We start from the raw sequence: 24290 nt of genomic DNA, 5'->3' as shown, positions 1-24290 counted from the left end.
TACTCACCCTGTCAAAAAGTAGAAACAACTCTCTGAGGACATCTGAAATAGGTAGCTTCAAGTACTTTGCAAACTCCTCAATTCCAATTCTTCCCCCTTTGGAAGCACTTGCAATAGCAGCAAAGGTATCCAACTGCTCTCTGACACGATTCCATTGTAAGCTATGCAAACATGAGGGAGAGGAGGTATTTCTATACAGCAGATCTTGGACAGATGGGATTTCAGTAGGAGTTATTACAGTGTTCAATCATGAAAAATAGCCAAACAGATCATCCTGTGTGCTTCCAAGCTGACATTTAACATGAAATCAGCAAGTAAGGACTGCTTCCCCCAGTTACTAATATTAAAAGCTGGCAGTTCTATGCTTGGGTAGAGATTCGCTGCACACATCATATTTGACCACAGCCATGCCAGTTTGTTTGATGGTGTTAGTGTATGATTAAGCAGCTTGGTCCTCAAATTCCACTCTGTCCAGACAGAAGAAGTTGACACTACTAGCAAAACACAGCTGCACAGTACAATTAAGAATCTTAACTCCTGGCTGATATCTCAGTCTGGAAAGAAGTTTTTTTACTTCCTACAACACACTGCCTGTGCATCTCCACTAAAGCTATTTAAACTGGGCACCAAGATAATTATCAAGTGCCTAAAATAGGTACTGCTCTACCTTCCTCGCCTTTTGGCGAGATAAATCCATAAAAGATTAGAGAAATGAATTTTTCCTCTTGTGACACTGCCCACAAAAATTACTTGGGATTAGTTCTTACTGGGATTTTTCTCATCTCTGACTTCCATATAGTTTATGTATGCAAACTGTATACATAAATACACTATATTACGTGTGGCCAAGTCAGGTATCAGGTAATGAATTCTTTTGTAGGTGGCCATCTACACCCTCAGCACTGCAGTAATTATGCTACCAACAGCTACACTTCCCTTACTGGAGTTTCTTGCTGATTTTGGTGAACTCCACCAGCCCAGCTTCCATGGGTAAAGTCAGCTGTCCTGCTGAAATCATCAGTCGGCAATCTTCAAAAGTGTGATCAGTGACTGGCACATTCAAAGCACTGAAACAGAATTAAAACGAAGATTAACTTCTTATATTAAAATGACCTTTAGTTGACTGCTTCCCTTCTCTGTCTCAGTTTGGCTTTAATGCTAACATACAAAACAAATGATAGTTCATTCTTGCACCGTTGCAAGTAGGATAAAGGAATATACACCATTTTGTTAAACCATACTATGAACTAATTATGGCAGTGTCATGATTTACAGTTTTGTAAATGCACCCCAGTAACCTTGGAGAACAAACCACCCATTTACTCTTGCCGAGCAAATAAGGGAGAAGTTTATTCCAGCTTTCCAGGAATTGGATATGTTTCAACGTGAGATAACTTTCTTTACGCCCCATGTAAAAATAACCAGTGTTTTAGTATAGGAATTTTGACTTCTCTGTGGAAATCTAGAGTAATTCCCATAAATGGTACCTGGGGCTTGAACAGATTTGTACTTTATGGCTAGGATATATGTGGAATTGCTGGATATAAAATAAAAATTCTCACAGATTTCATTCAGGACTGATTACATACGTTGCCATGGTTTGTCGGACTCTGTTGGCAAAAAGGATGGGATCATTCTTTTCTTCCTCAGTAGGAACATGAACAGGCAGAAACTGAAAGGGATGAGTTATACAATGAATTAAATACTCACCAATTTATTAGCAACATTAACAATTTCTTGCTAGTCTTTGGAATAGGGGAAAAACGGGAGAAAAAAAATAGCCATGCAATGAAGGAACTGGACACTAGAGGTCTCAACTGCCCTAGAAACCACTCTGGCTCTTCTGCCCATGCCACGCAAGTGAGATTTAGTCCAAGACTACCTCTTAAAGGCTGGTAGAAGCTGCTTTAATATGAAAAATCAAACCCCCAAAGAAGGAAGGTATAATAAATGCATTCTTAGTTATAAAATTAAATGCTACAATAGTAAGAATGTGGGATTGAAATACTGTACACTCCTTTTCAAAGGTCCTTTATAAGTGATGTTGTATACTGGAACAGCGCATGTAAGATTTTAAATGTTTTTAAATACACATTGCATTCCCACCTCGTACATGTTAATTGTACCTGTTAGCATGTGACTGCTAAGTTTCCTTCAAGTTTTTCCTCCATGCTAAAATGTTAAGAAGTCTCAGTTCTGACCCCAAAGTGGATATAGCACTGTGAAGTTCTGGAACTCTAAGGAAAGAGTCAAAACCCCCAGCAAAACAACCCTTTCTTCTCCCAAACCTACAAAACACATAGATATCTAAATGGCAACGAGATTACTGTTGAGTATTTATTCATTGTTAACATGTAGACATTTAAGTAGTTTTAGACTACAAATGTACTATAGATTGTTATTATCTTACATGGCATGAAGCAGCTTCTGTTTTTTTTGCAAAGCAGCGTAGGTGGAGGAAGTTCTTTCTACTTCAGTCCACAGCGTGTGCTTACAGTTCTGTTTACCACGTCTTCTCGCAGTTACGGTTATTATACATCTGAGCTCTGCTACTCCCCACCCTGCAATCTTGCCTTCAGCACAGCAATTCGAGGCAAAGTATAAGGCGCTACTCATGGTTCACTGGAAGACACAGCTGCTCATTATGTATTAATATGTTTCTTCAGTTATATTGCAATTGCTGGTGACACACTAATACAGTGGTAACTGTCCCATGTAAGTGCAGTCCATCCTCAACACTTTTTTAATGTTTGTTTTTAAGGAATGATGCCTCTTTATGATTAAATACAGTAAAAGTTTATGGAATCGGTTATATGTCAAATAGCCAAATTTCTGTTTATAGCTAAAAGCTGTCCCCCCTGTAAGGACATCAGGGATCCAGCTATTCACATGGAGGTCTGAGATTTCATTCCTCCTATAAGGAGTTGCCAGATCTGTTCAAGGTCTGATGTATGTCCCTGCTCCCTGCTTATTACAACTTCCCTCAGAAGCCACATAACTTTTAAATTGAGGAATCATGGGCACACTGTACAGACACAGAAAACTGTGTCATCACTGGGTGAGATGAAGTTACAACTTTGGGAACTTTATCTATGCAAACATGGGTCATGGTCTTGAAAGAGCTCATTACATTCTGAGGCTGAGGTCCTGCTCAGACAGCAACCTAAATTTCTGACAGGTTAAACAACACCACTATACCCTTCAAAAAAACCACCTACAATTATTCAGAAAACCAGTTCCCCAGAAACCACTGCTGGGGATGAAGAATTTGGTTTCTTGGCCTCCTGAGGTGGAACAGATGATCCCACACCCCACCAGCTGCTTGTCTGGTGAAGACGAGTAGTATACTTCCCCTGGCAAGGTGCATTCTTGCAAGGGAAGTTTTACATGGCTCTTCCAGTAGCAAAATTACTTCTCTGATCAGGTTTTCAGCTAGTCTCTCTTCTTACAGAATTTGCCAAAGGCTGTATCTTTTGCAGCCCTAAAACTCGCTGTCAGGTTCACTGTTTAACCTTCAGTACCCTCAGTTTGTTAGAATATGGCTAGACATGCACACACATGGACTAGGGGTGTACCTCACTGATCATGCACTGCAGGTAGAGGCAGCGCCAGACTGATGGGAGTGGAGAGGCTACTTGCTCACATTATGGGACAGCAACAGAAATGGACACTCCTAAAAGAAGTAGTTTGATTCCTTTCTTTCCCAGGCAAAACCACCCCTTCTTTTTTTACAAATGGAAGAATGCCTGCATTGATGCTAAGAAATTAGTTCCACTTTGGGGTTGCTGCTGTGAAAGCTGCATATTTTTCATATTTCAGTTTCATCTTTTGGAACATGAAATTTGCTTTTTAACAGGCAAGTCTGAGTTCTGTTCTGAAGTAGGGGAAAATAAACCTCTACTGGAAGGGCTACTTTAACTTTCTTTCTTCCCACATATACAAATTTGATAAATATGTCCTTCTATACAAAATAATTAGGAGGATTAGCTCTTTTGTACACCTGCTAAAAATATGTGACCACTGCATGTACTGTTCAGCAACAAGATGCTTCCTTAAAATGAATTTCATTGTTTCACAACAAAGACCATATTGCTGTTAATAGCAACACTGCTTGTATTTACAAAGCTTTGCACAACTTTGCTAAATTCTGTGTTTTGCAAATAAACAGCAGCACCTGCCCGAATGCCTCCCACTCCTTGGATCCCTAAACCAAGTTAGTCCACACTGACAATCGTTTGTGGTCTAGTCAGGAATGTGAAGTACAACACTTACACAACCCGGTAGCACCTTGGTTATCTGGCTCCTCACTACTGTGTTTCAAATGTCAACTTGTTGACAGGGAGCAGTTAAGAGTAAACTCACTGATATGAAGGGTGTATGTTTCACTTATCATTCATCTTTCTCTGTGCTATGCATCCAATTCTAATGATCAAGGGAACCAGTTCATTATACAAGCTCAGAACAAGTACTAGTCCTTAAGTAAGGTGTTAGCAGGGAAACCATTTAGAGTTCAGTCTAGAAAGATGATGAGAAAGACAAGGAGATTTTGAAGGAAGCAGGGAAATGAGATGGTGGGAAAAATAAGGTGTTACCTCTAACAGAACGTTTTCTAATTCTTACTTTTAACATCCATGAAATGCATGTGGTGATAATTAGCAGTGATTTTACAATGCCTTAAGAATAAAGGCATTTATGACAGATTTCTTTTAGGAACTCATCAGATTAAGTGATACACAGATATGGACAAGAAATCTAAATATATTATTGTGACTCTGTTCTTTTTTCTGAGACATGTGTTGCTCACTAGCAGGTATTAATAATGTAAATAATGCATTTATATTAAAACACAAATTTCATGGTTTCTGAATATTAGTACAAAACCATTTCTAACTCTTACCTCAACTTCTACTTTTGTGAAGAGCTGACACAGTGTCATTACACACAGCTCTTTTCTGCAGGCAAAGAGAAAAATGAAGAAAAATACATTTTACTTTTTTAAAACCAAAGCATTTGAACATCAGTACACAAAACTTTTTAAAGCATAGACAAAACCACAGCCGATATTGGGTGCTTTTGAAGTACCCTACAGCGAAGTTCACTGAAACGTTGCTTTTGATATTTTTCTACAGGGCTTCTGCATATTCTTGCTGCTTGCCCATTGGGCAGGCAATCTTTTGTCTGTTCTCATGCAGATTAACAATACTATACAGTTCTTTGGCCAGCCAAATGAATGTATGTATGTTGCTTTATTTTTAAAGAGGTGAATACACACTGGATTTTACAGCTCTAAGAGCTTTGATTCCGAAGTAGCTTTACTTAATCTTTTATTCTCTCATCTGGAAATGGGTCCTCCATTTGCAGCAGTGAAGCAAGGATTTGTTAGTATTTGCTAGCCATTTTGCAAGTTCTGGTAATGGTTACACATGTGTTAATGAAGTGGTATGTTCAGGACCTTTAGTGCTTTTACAAGAAGTCACACATTTTAGTACCAAGATGTAGGGTGAGAAAGAAATTGTGAAAGAGGGTAAGTATAATGACTTCCACTTCTGACGTGTTCTTTTCACTATGAAAGCAGAAACTGGGGTAGGTGATTTCTGAGAAGGAGACTGGTGCTGTCCCATCCTGACTACAGTATGCAGGAAGCTTTACAAAGAGCATGAGTTTGTGCTCTTCAGGTTTGTGCAGGGGGTGTTCTTCTCTAGATTCTACCCCATTCATCCTTTTTCTTGATACAATTTTGTCAAGCCATTCCGTTTGTCTTCTTACAGGTTTTGAGCCTTCTTCATCCAGCCACTAGGCTTAAAGCATTTCCCAGTTTTTAGTGCATGGGCCACCTCCTCCCTGCCACAGGAATACCTCTGATTTAATTTTCTTCATCATCTCTCATAAGCCCTTTTCAATCTTCCAGCATAAATCCCTCATACAGGAAATCTGCAGTATGCTATTTAATTTTCAGTGTTCATTACTCTCAGTATGTTGATAACAATAACAGCAGTAATAATAATAGCAAAAAAATCATAGGAAACTAAGGTGGACATTTTCATCTAGGTCAGCTTTCAGAATTCCCATTCTCTAAGTGTGCAGGTGCTAGGAGTAACTAATGATAGCTTAAAAGGCACTTGTGATTTACTCCACCACTTCAGACATATTTCAATATTAGCTGCCTTAAAAATTTTAGTCACTTAGTAAATCAGTCACATAGTAAATAAATTACATATACCACATTTTCATTGGTATATGGATTCTGCAAATGCACCTTTTAATGAATGTTTATAAAGTGAAAAGTATTTTCCAGACATATTTTCAGTGCAGCTGTAAAGGTTTTTTAATGCTTTAATAAAATAATTTAGCATAGTAGAAGGCCACCTGTGTTGAGAAATAAACACAGATCCATTGCCTAACTGGGTTATGGAAATATTTTTCACTATTTCATTGTCAGATATTATATATTTAGCCTTTTCACTGGGATCTCAAAACAATTGCTTTTGTTGAATAAGGCAAAAATAAAAATCTAAAGAAGAATCCTACCTGGGGAAAACAGGGAAAATGAACACTGTTTAGCCTGTCTTCTCCATTTGCTCTCATATGACTTCAAATAAGATGGAGTAATAAACAGAGGGGATAAAATAACATTGCTATTTCTTATTGTGTATCACATAGCAAACGGTAAAAATACATGGATTTTAATGATTATGATGTTTCCCCCCAAAAGGAAAAAAGAATTTTAAATCTTTGTTTTGCTCTAGTGTAACATGCAAAACATAGGAGAAAATTAAGTTAAATGAGAGCTGGATATAATGCTTCCCCATTTGCAAACCTTTTTTCTAGCCATTCAGATATGAAATCTACTGCATGACAGCATTATCCCCACGTATTTCCCCTCACAAAAACAGATCTAGAAGAACACGTGTCTTGGCTTAGCTGAATCTGTTTAGACAGACTGTTTAGAAATGGGGAGAAAACATCCTAAATGTAATTTTCAGTAGGATTAAGAAACTTACAGTGAATAGCCCTGCCATGTCCAGGTCACAGTATCCTAGGAAAAAAATAAAATACATAAATGAGTGACATAAACAGATGAAAGTTAGAGAGCTAAAGTTACAATATAAAACAGGCACAAGTTCAATAAAAACAGTTTGACAGTTGTACAGTCCTGCAGTGAAAATAAAGAGAGGTGTAAAGGTAATTAGAATTCCTTGACTTAAAAATTTAGAAATAAGCATGGCAGAATTGTGATAATATCAACAACTGGGAATAAAAGATATTATAAATCATTCATTCTGATCCAAACTACAGAATTAGACTAGTAAGACTTTTTCAGAGGACTTCACCAGTCCCTTTAGAAAGGCACCCTTATAGGTGTGTTTGATTTAGTTTTTAGTGACATTTCTGTGTAGGTAATCATCATGCTTTTTCTTTTTTTTTTTTTTTTTTACTTATTCTATGCTTATGACTAATGATATCTAATTTTTACATGTATATGGCAGGTCCTTAGGTCTATCAGTGAAATGCAGTACCTTTAGTGGTCTACTTCAGTTTTGAAATTGATCTATAGAAGGATTCTACAAAGGAATTTTTGTAAATAACAACAACAATAGCAATCACTTGTTTTTCATCTTAAAAACCATTAGGAATGAAAAATTTGGTCTTTGCTGGATTTGTTGGCTGACCAGATAATTAAAAAAAAGTTAACAAGTTGCTAGACTCCTGTGCGAGCATTATGCCTGCCAGGCAAGCTACCTCTGTAGCCCTTATGCTTGGCAGAAAGGGTAAACATTTACTCACAAAACAAGAGAAAACTGCATGAAAAGAACCGTTCTCAAAGCTGCCCTCCTGAGGGGCATGCAGGAGGGGTGTTCTGCACGGCTCCACTTTGCTTTTGCTCCCTCTGCAGTAAGAATATTCTGAGATTAAAAAACAAAAAAGATGACTAGTAGGGAAGTTGTCGCCATTTAGACTTCAAAGTACAAGTTCTGTGGCTTTGCAGGAAGTTTCTCACTTCCGCTGCAATACTTTCCGTGCTCCCTCTAACTATAGCTAAGAAGACCAGAAGTAACTTTTCCACAATCAGAATAGCAGCTACACCATGATGTCACTTGGTGAAGAGCTGCTTCAGGAGGTCTCCAATGCTAAAGCTCAGAACACAGATTGTTCAATGACAGTGCAAAATATTTATCATAAGTACTGTTTAAGTCAGGATTTTGACTTCTGTATTATTAGTTAATGATAGAAGAATGTTCCTCTTACCAGCCTGTTGGGGTATCGGAGCAACACAGGTTGCACAGGGACTCGTGGAACAAAGGCACCTGCAACCACAGATTAGAATTTAGTGAAGACTAAGCTTAATAGAGCAGTTGGGAGTTCTAAGTGATTCATGTAAGCCATGGTATCTGGAAGTAGAAATTTTTAAAAAGGCAAGAAGAATGAGAAATGTTCTTTCTGTCATAGGGCTTTGGTTTTAATCAGCTGCACAACTAGCGTAACATTTTTGTTAAGACAGAAAAGGGTTAGTCTCCCTTTCAAGGAGAAAGCTGCCTGTTCAAACTCATTTTCTGTGTATTATCTCCCTGTTCACTGGCAGTCATTTCAAAGGATTAGGTGCTCCCAGGGCTTCTGAGCATTTCTTAAACCCTTCTCTGTTCTGATTATCTTCCTAAGTGATGCGGATCTGGGAACGTAGTACCGGTTTTGCAACTTTGCTACTGAAGACACTATACAACAGTAAGAGAGTACCATGGCTTTAGCTCATGTACAGCACAACAGTCTAATGATCAGTGATACTACCAAATACCTTTCTGTGTTAAAAACTATCTATTGGCCTCCCTTGCTAAGCACTACGCAAAGAGATTTCTTAACTTCGTTGCTAAGTCTTGCATGGCAAAATTTACAGGAATCTAAGATGGTGTGACTGTAAGTTGAGCTAAAAGAACACCGTAAGTAGCATGTATGCTGGTAGTAATCACAGCCAAGTTTCTGGGTAAATAAATCAGATGAAAACTGTACAAAGAAAAAAACCCAACCAACTAACCACATACATCATGGGAATTATTCAACCTACAAAATACCAAAAATAAGAAAAATAAGCTGAATAGTATGAAACAGTGAGTTTAGCACCACTGAAACTTTTAATAATGTAAGATATTACTACAGTGATGTTGTGGGTGATACACCTGCAGAAGTATAGGTCTTACTAAAACTACCATATTAATATTTCACACTATTTTCCAACAACGACGTAACAAAATCTTTTACCTTGTTTAAATGTTATCAGGCAAGATCTGTTTGTGCAGGTGCCTTCTGGGAAAATCAGTATCTTGGATTTAAAGAGAAAGAAATACATGTATACACACATTTTATAAAAGATTACACTTCAGCATCAGTTACATAAAGGCTGACTTTATATGCAACCTCTCTGACATCACATCTTGCATCAAGAATATCAGTGTTTCAGAAGAAAATGAACCAATAAGTGAAGGATGCTCACAGTAATATTAAGCTGATCCATCTTGATTTGGAAAAAATTGCTTTGTGGGAGAGGATTTCTACAGAAAGGCTTTATCAGTTCAGAAATATGGTACAAAAGACTTTTAGTGTTTCACCTGAAATGTTTTAGTGCTGGCAATGATATGAGAATTGTTCCTCTGCTGAAAGCTCTTGACTGCTGGTGTAGGAACACCAAGAGTCTGGGCTGACATGAGTGTTGGCAGGCACAGATGCTACCAACATGAGTGAGATGTTAGCTGTGATGAGATCACAGCTTGAGGGGTAGCAGCAGAAGCCAGAGACCACATGCATCTGTGATTCAGAGCTCCAACACACCACAACATCACTTTTGAATGACTCAGACACACTAAACACCCAGAAGGTTTCTGAATTTGTGCCTGAAAGATAACTATGTTAGATGCACACTGAGCTGCAATGTGACACACTGAATCCCAGCCCCCTATGGAATGCCAGGAAGCTTTGTGTTTCTCATATCAACATAGGATCATAAGCAGCACTCCAGAAAAAAACTCAGCAAAAGAACTGATCTGGAGTGTTCAAGGTGTGCTCCTACTTCAGTCTAAATGAACAGGTCAAGGCTAGACGACAGAGGGCATCATTAGGTTGAATCCAAGAGACACAGGGTGTTCTAAAGCATGAAGCAGACAGCTGCACATACCTATCTCCAGTTAGTCCTCAACTACAAATTCTGCAACCAGAAACCGTTCATTGGAGCTATGGACACAAAAATGGGTATTATGCCATAAGCCCCATTAAACATATTAGTGACTGATAAAAGAGTAAGTAATCATTCTCCCACTCCCCTTTGGTTGGAAGGGCTGGGAGAAGCACTAATCAGAACCTCATGTTATTAATAAGCACAAGTTCTACCCAGCCTGTTGCGTTTTAGTTTTAGGAGGAGGCAACAAGGAATCGGGCTACTTTTTCTGTTGTGCTAAGAGAATGAAGCCCAGGCACTCTGAAGAGGATACGACAGATATCATCTTGTGGCCAAGTTTTTCAATTAAAAAAACAGTAGGAGGAAGGTGTGACCAGGGCACAGCAATAGGAATCACCCAGTGACATCCCCAGCTGTACTGCTGGTTCAGTCTTGGAGATCCCCAGATTACTTGACTCATAGACTATTTATGCCATAACACATATCTAGTTTTATCCCAAGCGCAGTATTGGTGTACAGCCAATTCCCCTTTCCTTCCCAGGCTGTTTTCAGCAGAGATTATGTTTACCAGGGCTTTGCTGGAATCACTTCATCCATAACAGCCTAGCAAATCATAAGCATCAGTGCAGTTTCTAAGCACAGTATTAAAAACCCAAACCACAAGCCTTCCTAGTTTTGTCATGTGCATATTGAAAATCCTCCATATGAGCAACAAATTGGAAAAAAAAAAAAAGAGGCTCTAAAAATACTTACAGCAGCTTACAAAAATGCATTTATGAGTCAAATTAAAGTAGCCTAAACACAAACTAAAAAGTTTTTATAAGGTGCTTGCTAAGTAAAAATGAGGCATTATATGCCTAAAAAATGCCACTGAAAAAAAAAAAAAAAGAAAAGGTGGCAAGTGTTAGTTTTCCCTACTTGAATGCTCTCTGTTTCTAGAGACTATTCAGAAAGTAGAGCAGTGCATTTAGGTCTAGCTGCCAAAGACACTACTACTGAAGTCTATATTTTCACTTGCTTCCTTTAATTTTCCTCAAAAGCCACTCACTGGAACAAAAGTGAAGGAAAAATTAACTTTTCTGAGTCATTTAGGAGGCATCCAACTATGAAAAAAGAGTTCCTGTGACGTTAGCTGCTGCATCAGCAACTTTGAGTTTTTATTTCAAGTAAATTAACCCTTAAGGAAAAAAGTCAAGAACTAATTTGAAACACAAAGCATGGGTTTATATACAAATCTGCACAGGGTATCTTTGCAGAAAGGTATTATATCACTGACTTTAGCTGTCCCAGAGTGTGGCAATGGTGTGCTGTATTTGTAATATCTGAAGGCATCATGAGACCAGTGAATGCAGAAAAAGCAGGCAGGCAGTGCCAAATGAGATGGCAGCAGGTTTACAACTGCTCCAGGTCTCTCCTCTTGCAAAGGATGCAGATTTCCATCCCAGCCCCCTGTAAAATCAGCAGAGATGCTGCCTCAACACTTTTCCACCTCCTGAGCAACCCCTGCTCCATCAGCTCTTTGGGATGGAAGGCCATCCAAGAGCTAGAACACAACAGCACTTTGCTGCTGAGGAATGACCATAGGAAACTGTGCAGAATCAGTAACTACTACATTATTAACTTAAAGAACAAACTGAACTTCACCTCACCTATTCTCCACATGAGAAATTAATGTTTCAAGGTTAAGTACTGCTTGTGATGGACCCTGGAGAGCAACTACTCATCTCCCAACTGTTGTAAGCACAGCTTTGCAAAACAGCTTCTCATGCATGAGAATCATACCTATGATAGCATCATAGCTAGCTCATGCATGAGAATACTCATTCACATATACTAATGCAAGTCATCTGCTACACTAAAGACAGAATGTTAAGACCTGAATAGGGAAAAGAGAAAGTCAAGAGCATCTGCATTCGAAACAGCAATTGGTACTGGCTGGATTTTAGCTGACCCATTTGTGACAACAAAACTTTCTGGGAACCAGCCTTGTTCTCCTTTCCTAAACCTGTCATATATCTGAGAGCTGACTTCATCTTCAGACATCAAACAGGATCCTATTCAGCTGGGCACTCATGATGTCATGATGCACAGTGAATATGGAATGTGAATACATGATGTAGTAGTATACCTGTGGCCACTGGCCTCCTGATAATGCCCGCTTGGTGATCTCAGTGACTGTATTCTTCCGTGAGTCAGGGTCTTGACGCGAAACTGATATAGGCTGAAGGGAACTTAAAATTGCTGTGAAGGAGAGAAACATTTTTATTTATCTTGTACTAGTGCTTAGAAAACACATGGGCTCAGAGCTTTCTTGTACCAAAAACTTGTTATTCTCATATTAGGAGACAAACTGCACAACAGCTTTCAGATTAAATAGGTGAGAAGAATGTTATTATTGTCCTTGTTCTTTACTTACGAGAAGTAAAGACACAAACGAGAAGACATACCTATACTCCCAGCTGAGGAGGTGTACAGTAGGTATAAACACGCCAAATTCAGGCAAATACATTCTACTAATATTGCAGTTATTTTTCACTAAGCATTTCCACATAATTCTGAAGAAGAGACCTGATCTGCCCGTCGGCCACACTCAGACCTAACTCATCCAGACTTCAACCAACAAGAGGTTTGAGCCTATGCTGAAAAAGTAAGATGTCTCTTTTTACTTACAAAACATGCACTGCTTCTGTGTAAATTACAGAGAAAAAATGCCCTCATACAGAAGCCTACATCAGAATGTGTGGACTGATTAAAATGTGGTAAGAAATCCTTGTTTGGGAAGGATTGTCTTTTATGTCCCAGCCCTCTACTTTTAAGAGAAGATATGTTACCAGTTAGTTTATTTCCTACAAGGACATTTCTCTATGTTGTCTACTGATTTTAGTTTTGGTCTACTGTATAGCCAGCAGAAAGACTACAGCTGATTCTAGTAATAAAGCAAACGGATTCTTTTGCTGTGCCAAAAGGAGGAGAAAATACTAGAAGCATGACTCATCTGATCTGTTCCATTCTCTGTGTTTCCTTTTTGAGTAACTTCTCTTTCATTCTTTCCTGGTTTGACTCCCATTAAGAAAAAAAAAAAAATCCATAACAATGCCTGCAAGCTTAAACTTACAGATACGGTATTTTCCAGATTGCTGCAGTTTGGGTCTGCTTTTGAAATAACCTTCACTAACCCATGCTCTACATTTGTGGGACACACTGCTGAAAGACAGCAGTCAAACAGACTTCTCAAGCTACCTACTGGGAGAATTTTAAGAGACGGCTTCTAGCCTGAGCAATTATGAAACATGCTTTCAGCATAAAGCAAACTTGAAGTTTGTATTTCATATTGAAGATTTGTATTTCACATCTGAAAAGAAGCAGCATACTTCTAGACATTCTGACCAATTCAGAAAGGTAACTTGTCACAGGAATTTCACTGGAAATAATCTGCCAACCTGTCAATATCTTTGGAATTTAAGCATTTAAGAAAGTCTAACTATAAATCACTTTCAGAGAGATTTTTGGCCTCATGTCAAATTGCTGACTTCTAACATTTTATTTTTTCACAAATACTTACTGCCAAATACTGGAGTTGACAGGTTCTCTGTTCTAGACACTACTGATGGCATTCCAGTTAGGGCAGAAATAATGGCATCAAAAAAGCTTGAATGAGGAGCTGCAACAAAGATTGGGGCTTCCTGTGGAGTTGCTATTTTCCCTTTTACTTTAACTTGAAAACCCATTACGAAGAACAAGGTACGAGTCAGGCATGAGATGGTTATCTGGATCATCCTCCTTGTAAATAGAAACACAAAAACATCATCCAGCTTACAGTTAGTATTTCTTTCTTACTTTAAAAGAAAGGCCCATAAAAGATTTCCTAGTTCTCACCAGCACTGAGGCCAGGCACAGGATATCAATACTAGAGCCCAGAAGAGTGTAGGGCTGATAGGGAAGAAAGTAGACATAGGGGAGGGAACATCATATTTTCATGCTGAAACCAGGTTATATTTTTAAAGTTAAGGCAATACACAGCACCTTGCTAAACCCTCCTCCCAGGTACACTATTTCTTTTCCCATATTTTATAGCATTGTAGCATAACACTATTGTGAGGACAGGGTGGGTAATTAGCAGATCCAGTATCTTTTGGTAAGAACTTAGGTGTCTCTGATACTGTCCTTCACTATCAGTTTCAAATAAGTAAGATTAAATGACAGTGTTCCCTTATTAGAACAAGCTTCCTCTGTACAACATATGTTCCCTTCATGGGACTCTCCATAACCTATCAGCCTGTTAGAATTTGTTTCCTGTGTCTCCTCCTCCTGTGCACAGTGTCAGTGCATGGCAGCTAGAAGGGAACTTCATTACTCTGAGGTCAGAAGCTGAGCAACTGAAGCCCAGAACCCACAGAGGCAGCTACAGAATACTCCTTGAAGGGCAACATAGCTGAGAGAGGAGTTGTCAAAGCTAATTTTGTAATAAATTATAGCATAGCAGGAATGACAAAGGCTACATAGAAACTCAGCCTATGTAACATTGCCAAGTATTTTTATCAATGAATTTCTTTTGTCAAATATTCCTATCAGTATTATTACTAAAATAAGTACTGTCTTACAAATAATCTATAAAGGTTTTTATATATTTTTTGTCCTCAAGGCAATTGAAAATCTACCTATTATATACCTTAACCATGCCAAGTACAAGGTCCTACACCTGGGTTGGAGCAATCCCAGGCACAGCTACAGGCTGGGCAGAGAAGAGATTCAGAGCAGCCCTGTGGAGAGGGACTTGGGGGTGTTGGTCAATGAGAAAATGAATATGAGCCAGCTTCAGTGTGTGCTCACAGCCCAGAAAGCCAACCGTATCCTGGGCTGCATCAAAAGGAGCGTGACCAGCAGGTCAAAGGAGGTGATCCTGCCCCTGTACTCTGCTCTTGTGAGACCTCACTTGGAGTATTGTGTGCAGTTCTGGAGTTCTCAACATAAAAAGGACATGGAGCTGTTGGAACAAGTCCAGAGGAGGCCATGAGGATGATCAGGGGCTGGAGCACCTCCCGTATGAAGACAGGCTGAGAAAGTTGGGGCTGTTCAGCCTGGAGAAGAGAAGGCTGAGTGGAGACCTCATAGCAGCCTTCCAGTATCTGAAGGGGGCTTATAAAGGTACTGGGAAGGGACTCTTCATTTGGGACTGCAGTGACAGGACAAGGGGTAATTGGTTAAAACTTCAACAGGGGAAGTTTAGGTTGGATACAAGGAGGACATTTTTTACCGTTAAGGGTGGTGAGGCACTGGAACGGGAAGTTGTGAATGCTCCATCCCTGGCAGCGCTCAAGGCCAGGTTGGACGTAGCCTTGGGTGACATGGTTTAGTGTGAGGTGTCCCTGCCCATGGCAGGGGGGTTGGAACTGGCTGATCTTTAGGTCCTTTCCAACCCTAACTATTCTATGATTCTATTAAAAATGCCCTGCTCAAAATGTAAAATACGCTCATCAAAAAGTTGCTTCACCTAAATGGGTAAAACTAGGATTTGACTGAAGAAAGAAGGAAAGGAGTGAGGGAGATGGTGGGGGAGGAAAGATATAGTCCCTTGCTTTGTGTTATAAAATAGAAAAACCCACCAGAGTTTTCAAAAGCATATAAGTCACTTTTTACCTCCTCCATCCTTTCAGTGGCACAGATCCTCTTCTGGGGTGCTGGAAAGTTGCAACTGATGCAAACAGCCATGCTAGCAGTATAATTAATGTCATGCATATGGCACGGAGGGGCAGCAAAACAGTCCCCTGAAGAATAGTCTGGGAAGAAAAGAGAGTGAAAATGTTAAGAAATTACACTGGTATCTGTGTAGTTACATTGTATGTACTTGAAAATACTACTGCTACTGCTATGTGATGTAGTAAGGTAAACATTAATGATGCCAGTGTTCATATGGGAAGTTGGTCATTCACAGCATTTCATTTTCGCTTTTGGATTCCCATTTCTGGTAAAAATGAAACATCTGAGTATTTAAGGTTTTGGCCAGGATGTTGTTAGACAGAGAGGGTGAAGGGAGTTTACTGGCTTTCGTTTATAGTTAGACTTGGTCTGCAGCATACAGCATACACTCAGATGAAGCTGCCCAGCTGATATGCATCTCCACTACCAAGCCTTCTGTCATTAGCTGCCTGTCTAGAAGCCAAGTGGGATTGATAGGATGACTAAAATGTACTCGTCTTTTCAAAATGGCAAATCTTGTGTTGAGTCACAGTATTGCTGCAAGTGATCCTCACTGCTACTGCCTGGGATAGTACACATGCAACACAACACCATTTCTTTGGTTGGGAAGTTTTGGAGTTTTCAGTAAAACTGAACCTGTGGTTTAAGGCAAAGGTTCAGACCTTATGGTGCTGTTGAAGCTGCTGCAGCAGTTCTTGGCTCATTGCCTTTGGAAGTGGTTTGCACACTGCCCGGTGTAACATACAGCTGAACCCTTCTGATTATGCAGATTAACTTGTTGCCTCCTGTTTGAAGCATCTTGGATATTAACTTCTGTACTAGGACCTCCTTGAAATTTTCAGAATAAATTGGGAAAGCTTAGTTCTCTTTCCTCCTTGCAATCAGGAAACTGTTATTAGCTTGCCTTAACTTGAAGCAAAGGAAATATTGAGAGCTGCTCTAGGATCACAGGCATCCAGGGTAGGTAGCAAATCCAGTATAAAATGTATCCAAACCTGTTCACTGCTTCTTCAGTTCTTCAAGTATGTTTGCAAGAGGAGTGGAGGGAAGGAGAAACACTAACATGCCCTGGTGCAAATAATCCTCCAATATCATCCCCAGCGACCACCCCACCCCCCCCCCCCCAAGGAATTTTTAGCTTACATTTGCTCCTGCACAGCTCCAGGAAGACGGTGTATTGGCACAAGGCTGTTAACAGGCAGCTGTGGGGCAGGTCAGGAAGAAATTCTTAATTGTTTCACATCAGTAGAGTAGGCTAGAAACCATACCCTAAAGGTTGGCCTGCAGCACTATGCAGATTGAGGAAGACTGGGTCTGTGAGGCAGGTAAGCGGTGCCAGCTTGCAGAAGTTACAGCCTAGGATTCCTGGTAAAATGGGAAATACTTCAAACTCATTTTGGCACCTCATCCAACTCAGCTACCACTCACCAATAAGGTCTGTGTGGTTTTCAAATTGTATTTGGGCTATGTTTTAAACAAAAGTCCCCCCAAAACGTCAACAAGAGTGCATCATCATTGGTCCCATACTGAGAGCTCCACTGTTGAGAAGTATGGGAGGAGTTTTTCAAGAAGTTTAACTTAGGCTTGTGAGCCTACTGTTTTTTATGCTTTACCATTTTTAAAGAAAATTTACAACTGAACAACAGAGCTCCCTTCTCCAAATCAGCCTTTCTAGTCAGCTCTTTAGCAATGGCTACTTGCTGTACAGGAAAAGCAAGACTATTAATAAGTAAGTCTTACAACATAGCTCACATCTTACATACTTGTACTATGATACTGATGAGGATTAACAAGAATTTTGGGCCTTCAGGACTGTGCGCTGTATTAGAAAAGGCACAGATCAAACATGATAGTGGATACATAGTGCACATGAGGATAAGCACGAGAAGCAGGGTCACAGTGTTGATGCTCATGTTCTGTAGACACTGTCATACATTTCCAGGAGGAATCTGAACATTTAGATATGACTACTTCCTCCTTCTCTATAACAACTGTATATAACTAGCTATGGAATTTTAACCATAACTTCATGGAGAACAGGAGCAGGACTGCTCTGGATCACAGAAATGGGCTCAGTAGCTGGGTATGAGAGATTTGGCCCTGGGGATCTATTGCTCCCAGTTTCTCTGGTGTCAGTTACTGTGAATCTGAAAAAATCAGGAAGCAAGCCAAGCCAACCAAGACTCCCTGCTTGCCTCCCAAAACCAGATGTGTCTTTTTTTCTCCATATGCATCCTTTTGTACTATGATCTATAGTCCCACTTCAACTGCACTCAGATATCCATAATGGGCAGCATAAGCATAAATCGGTGTTTTGACTTCAAATAACCTTTATCTTTATGAGAAAAGAATATATATGCACTGACCTACAATGAAAAATAAAGGATGCAATAGCAAAAGCAAACCAATCCCTTCCTCAAAACTTTAATAAATTCATCAATCTGTTTTAGGTAGATGTGCAGGTGGTACTGATTTGCTGATACAAGCTATTGGCTTTCTAGGTCACTGTGTAATGAGGCAGAGCTGATTTCTGCTCCATGCAGAGTAGGATAAGAAAAGGACAGAAAAGAGAAAGGTCAAGGCAGGCTAGAAAAGTATAGAAGAAAAACATAAAAAAAAAAAAATACAGCTTCAAAGTTTAGTAAGTACTAAGTATGATCAGAGCTGCTCAAACTTTTGTTTACAGTAATCATGAAGACAAAATTATTATCCAGAGAACCTTCTGCCCCATTTGGAATCACCAAAAATCATACTGGCTGGTAAACTATTAACAATACAAACTATTAGTGACACAAGGACTGGTAAAAAAAAAAAAAAAAAAAAAGAATTCTCACTCCACTTTTCAGTCTGGCTACAGCCTACTTTTATATTTGAAGATGCATGACATGCAAACAGCAAGCCTGTCTCTCTTTTAAGCTCCATTCATTAGGGGTCAGTAGCTTTTACACTCAAGGACCGCACCAACCAGCTTTGGGTTCCCAGAGGATTTAGAAACTGTGTCTGTTTTTATCAGTGTATGTTAAAGGTTCAAGTATAGAATATGGGGGATGTAACAATCCTTTAACATGCAAGAATGGACAAATACTATGCTTGATTTAAATGTTAAGAGAAAGGACACTTCCTTTTTTGAAGTTCATAATAATACTCCCTGGTAAGGCTCTTGATCCCCAGGTGGTCCAGTATGCAGTGTTGGGCAAGAGAGGAGCAGGTATTTGCAGGATAAAGCAGAGAGTAAGAAGCATCCTAGGCTCTATAACTATAGCCAGAAAAGAAGGGAATAACGCACATGACAAAAAAGGGTGTCTCTCTTGTGCCTACTACTGTAATTTTGCTTCAAAGCTCACTAGCACCAGACCTGGGCCCAGCTGGGTTTTTCCTTCCACGTGTATTGTGGAATTACGTATGGCATGTATCTTGCCTTAAGACATATCACCATTTTCACCCCTTCCTCCTGAAGGAAAAAAAGTAGGATGTATTTACTGTACATAAAATGGCAATTGTAGTTTAAAACTGCAAGCTTTTTGAAAGTACTATGTGTATCCTCTAGGAAGAACAGCCAGCACAGACAGCTGTCCATTTCTCGAACCTCATTAAGAGACTGGTTTTGTTACCTAAGGGTTCATGCCTACAGCTAGTGATTCAAAGGCACCTGAAATGTGTTTGAGGCTGCTAGTAAAACATAGGCGATAAAAAGATTTGCAATTGTTTTCCAGGTCTCTCACATTTCCTCCACTCTGCTACCTCCAGGCAAGCATTTTCTGTAACTTGAGGAAGAGCTATATGAAACATAAAATATTTAGTTGCACATCAGCCTCTGATATTTGTAAGGATCAGCAGAAATTGCTGTAAGTTAACCTACACACTGACATCCTCATTGTCCTCACTGAGATGTCAGTTCATATTTGGTTCATCAGCTGTTTTTAAAGAGAATGTTTTTAAAAATCAAAGCCCAGAAATACTGTTTGCTTCCTTAATTTTACAAGTTCCCTGCAAGCCTTGTGTGCACTTGCACACAAGCTATGCTGAGACAGTATCCAGTTCAGAAGCCTAATTCAGTCCACCCAGTGACACCAGTCAGTGCATGAAACTGGGAATACCTTTTTTTTGCTGTCCACACTGTAATATAGAATGAGAGGATTAACTCTTACCCTCTCCCCCAACCCAGGCTTAAAATCAGCCTAAAGTGAGTTAAGCATCTGAAACAGGGTTACTGCAAGAAGTTATTTTCCATTTTAGCTTATCATATGAGAGAGAAGTTACTATTCTATGATTCTATGATTTTATGATCATCTTCACTGTGGATCTGAGTCATCTGACATAAAGCATAGATGTACAGTATTTATTTTTTGAGGTTTAAAGATTTAGGAAACCAGAGTCACACAGGACTCCTGTTTTCTCTAGCAGTAAGATGTTATGTGTAATCTTTTCAAAAGCCTGTCACAAATCTTGTGTTAGAGGTCTAAGTTTGAAGTTGATGAATTGTGTGTGTAACAAACAAGCAGTCTGTGGACTATGAGGGGTGACGGCCTGAAGAACTGATTTGAAAAAGTAGTGACTTTTTTAGGCTAAACACCTTTGGCATCTTTGCTTTGACCATTTACATACCAATGCATTTTCTGCTGGCACTAGCCTAGATCAGGAAGCAAATTATGCCGTACTTGGGAAAGAAGTATTTTTCCTAGATGCCACTTCCTGGAAAAGCCAAGGGCTGTAACGTTTAACAGAGGGTCTGTCACGCCGCGCTCGCCGCTGTGTCCTCGCCGACAGGACGGCGCTGTCACTTCTATACAGTAGGCCCGGCCCCGCCCGGGCTCGCTCCCGTCACACGGGAGCCCGGTTTCGGCGGAGCAGGCGGCACTTTTGAACAGTTTTTATTCTGCCACTGGAAGGACGTATTTTTAAAACAACCACTGAACTTCACGCCGGACTGGAGACAATCCCTTAGTTCAGAGCAGCTAAAGCAACGCTGGCTTAGACGAGCTGTCCGAGCACCGCGCCCGGCGCAGCACTGCCGGGTGACAGCCTCCACGCTGCCCCGCGGATGCGCCCGACCCGGTTCCGCCGGGCAGTGCCCACCCCAACGCCTCCTCAGCGCCGCCAGCCTTACCCGCAACTTGTCCGTGGCTCTCAGGGGCCTCGGGTGGATGAAGGGGTTGAGCACGGTGGGCGGAACGAAGGACTGCTGCCTGGGCAGCGGCAGCACTCGCTGCGCCATGCTCCTGCCGGCTGCAGCCACCCCGCACGATTGCGCATGAGCCGCCGGCGTGCCGCAGCCCCCTTGCCATGCCCGGCCAGCCCTGCCCGCCATGGGCAGCCCCGCCTCAGGGCAGGTGAGGCCGGGCCGGGCCCCATTCGGCCACAGGCGGCGCCAACGCGGGTGTCCAGAGGGGACGGTGCTGAGGAGGGACCCGCCCGGGGCGACCCTGTAGGAGGGGTGGGGGGTTGCCGCCCGCCGCCATTGCTGAGTGGTTGCGAGAGCGCTGATCGTTCTTCTTTCCTCTCCTGTCCGCCTCGTATAAACACCACGACGCTAACCGCTGAGGCGGTGTGTGCTGTGCGGTGTTGCAGCTGCGATTTGTGTAAACACTGACTACTCAGGATTAACGCGGTCTAAGGAGAAAAGAGGCAAAGGTAGTCATGGCATACAACTGAAGAAGTTTCTGAGACGGGCGCACTTCCAGGGCTGCAGAAGGCTGATACAGAGAGTCTGCCCCTAGTTAGGTGAGGTCTAGAGACCCACTGCAGCCTTTCTTTGTGTGCTGGGTTCTGTGGGATCTCTTCTCGCCCTCTGAGAGGGCAGCAGCTGCCTGAGGGCCGGCGAAGGCGGGCAGGCCCCGGGGCAGCTTAGGCTGAGGAGCGGTAGAATACAGTACGCTGTTATGCAGCGCCTTCCGCAGACGGGCGCCCTCGAGCACAAATGCTACTGCAGCCCAAAAGCAAGTTTCAGCCTTGACTGTGTTTAGGAAGCATGGTTTCAGGTTCTCATGGTCATCGGCGGCAACAGTGGGGTGAGTCATCGGTCTGCCTGCTCAGAGAGGTACTGCTGTAAGACCACAGGCTCCTGGCCTACTACGTGATGGTGGTTCAGACACTTGTTTTTATTATGGTGCTTTTCCCTTTCTCATATCTGCCCTTCACACAAAAATATTGGTACTTTTCAACATGTTAGTATTTTGCTGGACTGTGCGTATTGCTGTAAGAAAATAATTACAAGTGCCTCATGGTTCAATTTGCAGTTTGATGTGACTTACCACAAAGGTATAATCAGAATTAATAAAAATTATTGTAAAGTTATTACTTGTGTTTCGCAACTGCAGGTGCTTAAGTAGTAATCATGATGATGTGTTTACACAGACTGAAGTCTGCCTGTAATGGAAGCTTGACAAATGTAGGATTTCCCTTGGCTGGTTTCTAGGGTCTTCCCGTAATTGCCAGTCCTTGCAGCCAGCACTGTACTGGGGAAAACCTGAGAGCTGTGTATGAGCCAGACCAGCACAACTGGTACAGAAAGTAAGGCCGAGGGGGAACTCTAGAGGGGAACTATCATTTCTATTTCCATCATTCTTGACAGATGATTGTACAAGCTCTTCATAAAGCCCCATGACTTTCTTATCTGATCCATTCGTGACTGGTATTATCTTGAAACAAATTTTTCCTTCTATTGAGCAGACTCTTTGTCATTGCAATTCATATCCATTCTTGGTGGATGCGAGAACTCTTCATTTTCCTGTTTGCAGCTACTTTTTGCACTTGTGCAATGATTCTCTCAAGCTTTTACTGTACTAAACGTTCTAGTGTTTTCAGGTTTTCTTCTCTCCCAGGTCATAGGTGCTAGATATCTGAGCATTCTTAATGTTTTCCCTGGTCTTTTTTTCAGTGAGTCCATACCTTTTGTGAAGTACCCAGACTGAAAACACTACTCTCTGAGGACTGACCAGGGCTGCTGAGTGGTCAGGAAGGATTAATTTGTGTCTAACACATGATATGTATATATATCTAAATGGTGTCTGCTTTGTCACTAGTGTGACTCTGTGATTCACACTGTGATACATGATAAAACTTAGATCCATTTCTGAACAATTACTTACCATTTATAATGACTGCATTTTTCCTTACCACATGGTGGTAGTGATCTTACCTCTAGAACTCAGAAAAACCAAATCATCTGGCATTACAAACATGATTTTATTATGTAGAAGAATGGTTCTGGTGACTTGTATGTTTGTTAGAAACAATGATACTGATACTCTTCTAAGGCTGTTCAGCCACAGGACCATCAAAAAGGCTTAATGTTACAGGCTTCAAAATATAAATACCCTGCAAAGCCAGTTTTAATGTTCAGAACGCATAAGAAGGTGCAATCCTACATAGTTTTTTGGCTTAATTGGTATCGGCATCTCGAGTGATAATTCATTTTTAGTTTGTAAATCTAAAGTGAACATTGATCAATGATCCATTAACATAAAACACCACCAAGCTTTTGTGAGACTAATGTCTGGCATCACCTCTGTATCTTTCTTTCTTCAGAAGCTGCATAGGGTGCTGGAGATAGGCATTGAAGGTAAGGTAACATTAGCTGCTATTTGTTTTCCTAGGTTGAAGCTACAGCTTTAGTTTTGCAGGTCACTTTGGAAGATGCATATTTTCCTGAAAGCTTTGCCCTGCATTGCGTTGATTCTGATACCCTAGAAACTGTAAGAAAAGTGGCTCTGGACCAGGTGTAGCTTCCATATAAGCTGAAGGGTAGTGAGGCTCTGCAGAGGGATCTGGACAGGCTGGGTCGATGGGGTGCGGCCAGTGGTATGAAGTTCAAAAAGGCAAAGAGCTGGGTCCTGCATTTGGGCCACAGCAATCCCCTGCAATGCTCCAGGCTTGGGGAAGAGCAGCTGGAAAGCTGCTCTGTGGAAAAGGACCTAGGGATGCTGATTGACGGAGTTGAACATAAGCCAGTTTGTGCCCAGGCAGCCAAGAAGGCCAACAACATCTTGGCCTGTAGCAGAAATAGTGTGGCCAGCAGGGCCAGGGCAGTGATCATCCCCCTGTAGTCAGCACTGGTGAGGCTGCACCTCAAATCCTGTATTAAGTTCTGGGCCCCTCACTACAAGAGGGACATCGAAGTGCTGGAGCAGGTCCAGAGAACATTGCTGGTGAAGGGCCTGGAGAGTAAGTCTGATGAGAAATGGCTGAGGGAACTGGGAGGGGTTTAATCTGGAGAAGGCTCAGGGCGGACCTTAAAACTCTCTACAACTATCTGAAAGGAGGTTGTAGTGAGGTAAGGGTCAGTCTCTTCTCCCAGGTAACAAGTGATACGACAAGAAGTAATGGCCTCAAGCTGTGCGAGGGGAGGTTTAGATTGAATATTAGGGAAAAAGTCTTCACAGAGAGGGTAATCAGGCATTGGAACAGGCTGCCCAGGGAAGTGGTGGAATCA

The 24290-nt window shown here is 41.1% G+C and overlaps 1 protein-coding gene across 1 annotated transcript in view; it reads right to left on the bottom strand.

Moving 5' to 3' along the window:
• LPCAT2 (lysophosphatidylcholine acyltransferase 2) overlaps positions 1–21116 on the bottom strand; it is a 31841-nt gene extending 10725 nt beyond the window's left edge. The window contains exons 1-11 of the mRNA XM_062609138.1: positions 20967–21116; positions 15800–15939; positions 13725–13942; positions 12291–12403; positions 9253–9313; positions 8248–8306; positions 7002–7036; positions 4898–4952; positions 1590–1672; positions 942–1067; positions 8–161 (exon numbers count right to left, since the gene is read on the bottom strand). Coding sequence (XP_062465122.1) covers positions 8–161; positions 942–1067; positions 1590–1672; positions 4898–4952; positions 7002–7036; positions 8248–8306; positions 9253–9313; positions 12291–12403; positions 13725–13942; positions 15800–15939; positions 20967–21074 — 1152 coding nt within the window. The 5' untranslated portion in view covers positions 21075–21116. The remainder of the gene's footprint in view (positions 1–7; positions 162–941; positions 1068–1589; positions 1673–4897; positions 4953–7001; positions 7037–8247; positions 8307–9252; positions 9314–12290; positions 12404–13724; positions 13943–15799; positions 15940–20966) is intronic.
• Between the last annotated feature and the right edge of the window lie 3174 nt (positions 21117–24290).

This window comes from Pezoporus occidentalis, unplaced genomic scaffold, assembly GCF_034315485.1.
Source record: "Pezoporus occidentalis ecotype Australia unplaced genomic scaffold, CSIRO_AGI_Poc_V1 ctg135, whole genome shotgun sequence".
NCBI classification, from domain to species: domain Eukaryota; kingdom Metazoa; phylum Chordata; class Aves; order Psittaciformes; family Psittacidae; genus Pezoporus; species Pezoporus occidentalis.
Note: the sequence above shows the minus strand (reverse complement) of the source record. Positions and strands in the feature narration are given on the sequence as shown.